Below are 2,590 nucleotides of genomic sequence, written 5' to 3' on the forward strand. Positions count from 1 at the left end.
TATTTTCATTGTTACAAATTGAACATAATTAAAGCACAGTGATTAATCACAAAAACAATTTGTAATTATATATGTGTTTTCCAATGGTCTTAGACGACCCCTGTGAAAGGGTCATTTGACCCCAAAGGGGTCGCGACCCACAGGTTGAGAACCGCTGTACTAGATAGAAAAAAACAATCCAGAGGATAAGACGTGGCACTGTTTCTTCTAGATCCAACGCTGACTTTAAAATAAGCAATAGGGCCCTGCTGCTGTGGCTCTGGGGGTGAGTGTCAGCCTATGAACCAGGAGTTCATGGTTTGGTTCCTGGACAGGTACATGCTCGGGTTACAGGCTCAATTCCAAGTAAGGGGGATGCCGGAGGCAGCTGATTGATGGTTCTCTCTTATCATTGATGTTTCTGTCTCTCTCCCTTTGCCTTCCTTTCTGAAATCAATAAAAAAAAAATTTTTTAAATAAAATAGGCAATAGGTAACTGACTAAGCTATAGTTTGATTCATTTTGTTGGCAATAAGTAGTAGTCAGATGGTATTCTGAAACTGGCCTCAGATAAATATCTTGATGAATATCTAAGACCAGCTCATTTATATTAATGTTTCTGGAAACTTGGAACTTAATGCCTTTTTGATAAGCAGGAAAAGCTATGTACTTGTTGGTTGTAGCCACTTCAAGACTTTAGGATTACAAAGCTGAATTTAAGTGCTGATGAGATTTGATGGGTCTGTAGCCATTAGGATATAGGATAAGCTCTTAAAATGTGTAACAGAAACAAGCGTATTTCACTTTAAAATGAGATGTAAACTTAATTACATATGTGTAATATGCAGTAAATATTTCAACTTATAATCTCTTTGGCAGAAACAATGAACAAACAAAGGAAGGAATTTGAGTTTACAATGGACTACTTTTAATTACAGTAAAAGAATGAATGTACCATACAATTTGGGTTTTATACCTATCTTTTAAAAAGTGAGCATTTGCTTTGTGCTAGGTACTGTGGTAGGCACTTTTCACTCATTATCTCATTTGATCTTTAGATAATGCAGTTGTTTTTTTTCGTAATGGAGGAGATAGACTTAGAGGTTTATTAATTGACTTAAGGGTCACAAAACCCTTTTTTATTTTTAAATACTTTTTTTATTGATTTCAGAAAGGAAGGGGGAGGTAGAGGTAGAGAGAAAGAGAGAGAGAGAGAGAGAGAGAGAGAGAGAGAGGTCAATAATGAGATTCTTGCACTCCTCCCTATTGGGGATGGAGTCCACAACCCAGGCATGTGCCATGACCAGGAATCAAACCAATGACCTCCTGGTCCAAAGGTCGATGCTAAACCACTGAGCAACACTAGCCTGGAGCAATATTCTTAAGTAGCAGAGCCCATATTCAACTCTAGGCTGCCTAAATACAAACTCTTAATTCTGAATCCCAATTCTAGATCAACTCTCTCTAATCATACTGCTTTACTCAATACTGGGAGGAAACTTAAAAGATAACCACATCAAATCCAACCCAAGACATTTATTTTGCAGCTACTTATACAACACAATTGACTTCATTTCATACTCAAAAATAACTACTTGCTGTTTAAAAATTTTGAAGGAATAGGAGTCTCTCCCAATTTCCTTTCTGCTTTAATGGTTAGGTGAATATGTAAGAGATGGAAGAGTAGTTCACATATTCCCCTTTAAATGAAGTTGAATGTCTTATCAAGGCAATGCTTTTCCTATATGAATTTAAAAATTACTTCGTCTATTGATACTTAATTTTGAAAACTACATAAGGGAAGGTTAGTATAATGTACAAAAGAATGCGAGATATGGTGAAATAATGCTTTCTTCATTTTTTTTGCAATAGTAATTTATATTTTAATTTTTAACATTCAGAAGCAATGAGGCAAATCTTATTCTATATAACTTGAATTTAATTTTTTACTAGTACTTTACATATTTTAGAACAAGCTTTTGTTATGAAAATTTGAACATTTAAGCACTACCCTTCATTATTGATACAACTTGGAAGTAGGAGACATGGTTTAAAAATGAGGTGAATTTTAAATAATGAAAAGGAAAGCTTTCTAAATAAGATATATAACATTAATAAGAAATACTAGTGAATACTTATAGAAATACTTACACTATTTGTATATGAAATACTTATGGTAAGCTTTACATATACAAATAGATCCCTAAAATAACACCTGGGTTTTAAAAATCAGTTCCAATGTGTAAACTTACCTGTTGTTTCATAATCTTTATCTGTTCTTTTTGCTTTCGCTTCTCCTCAGCAGCCATTATTGCTATGATGAAAAACCAAAGCACAGATACCATCAGAAAAGGAATGAAGAAGAGATGTCTTTCATGAATTATCCAATATTTATGCTTAAAGTTTATGCTATGATTTAAATCACCCACCTTGTTGTTTTTTAGCTTCTTTGGCAACCCGGGCCTGTTCCTGCTTTTGAAGTTTTCTCAAAAGCTTTATTTGTGCTGCTTGCCTGGCTATTTCTGAAAAACACAAAATTTTAAAGAATATCATTAACAACTTTACATAACTGCCATCTAAAAACAACCTAAAAAACTTTATGAAATTGCTA

General features: G+C 33.9%; 1 protein-coding gene across 15 annotated transcripts in view; it reads right to left on the reverse strand.

Moving 5' to 3' along the window:
- The window catches only part of BAZ2B (bromodomain adjacent to zinc finger domain 2B), a 319,669-nt gene that overhangs the window by 62,261 nt on the left and 254,818 nt on the right, over window positions 1–2,590 (reverse strand). For all 15 annotated transcript variants that reach the window (XM_015565731.1, XM_006766465.2, XM_015565735.1 and 12 more), the window contains 2 exons: window positions 2,409–2,501; window positions 2,232–2,293 (listed from right to left, as the gene is read on the reverse strand). In XM_015565731.1, coding sequence (XP_015421217.1) covers window positions 2,232–2,293; window positions 2,409–2,501 — 155 coding nt within the window. The remainder of the gene's footprint in view (window positions 1–2,231; window positions 2,294–2,408; window positions 2,502–2,590) is intronic.

The sequence above is a fragment of the Myotis davidii genome, unplaced genomic scaffold (genome assembly GCF_000327345.1).
Source record: "Myotis davidii unplaced genomic scaffold, ASM32734v1 scaffold59, whole genome shotgun sequence".
Lineage (NCBI taxonomy): Eukaryota > Metazoa > Chordata > Mammalia > Chiroptera > Vespertilionidae > Myotis > Myotis davidii.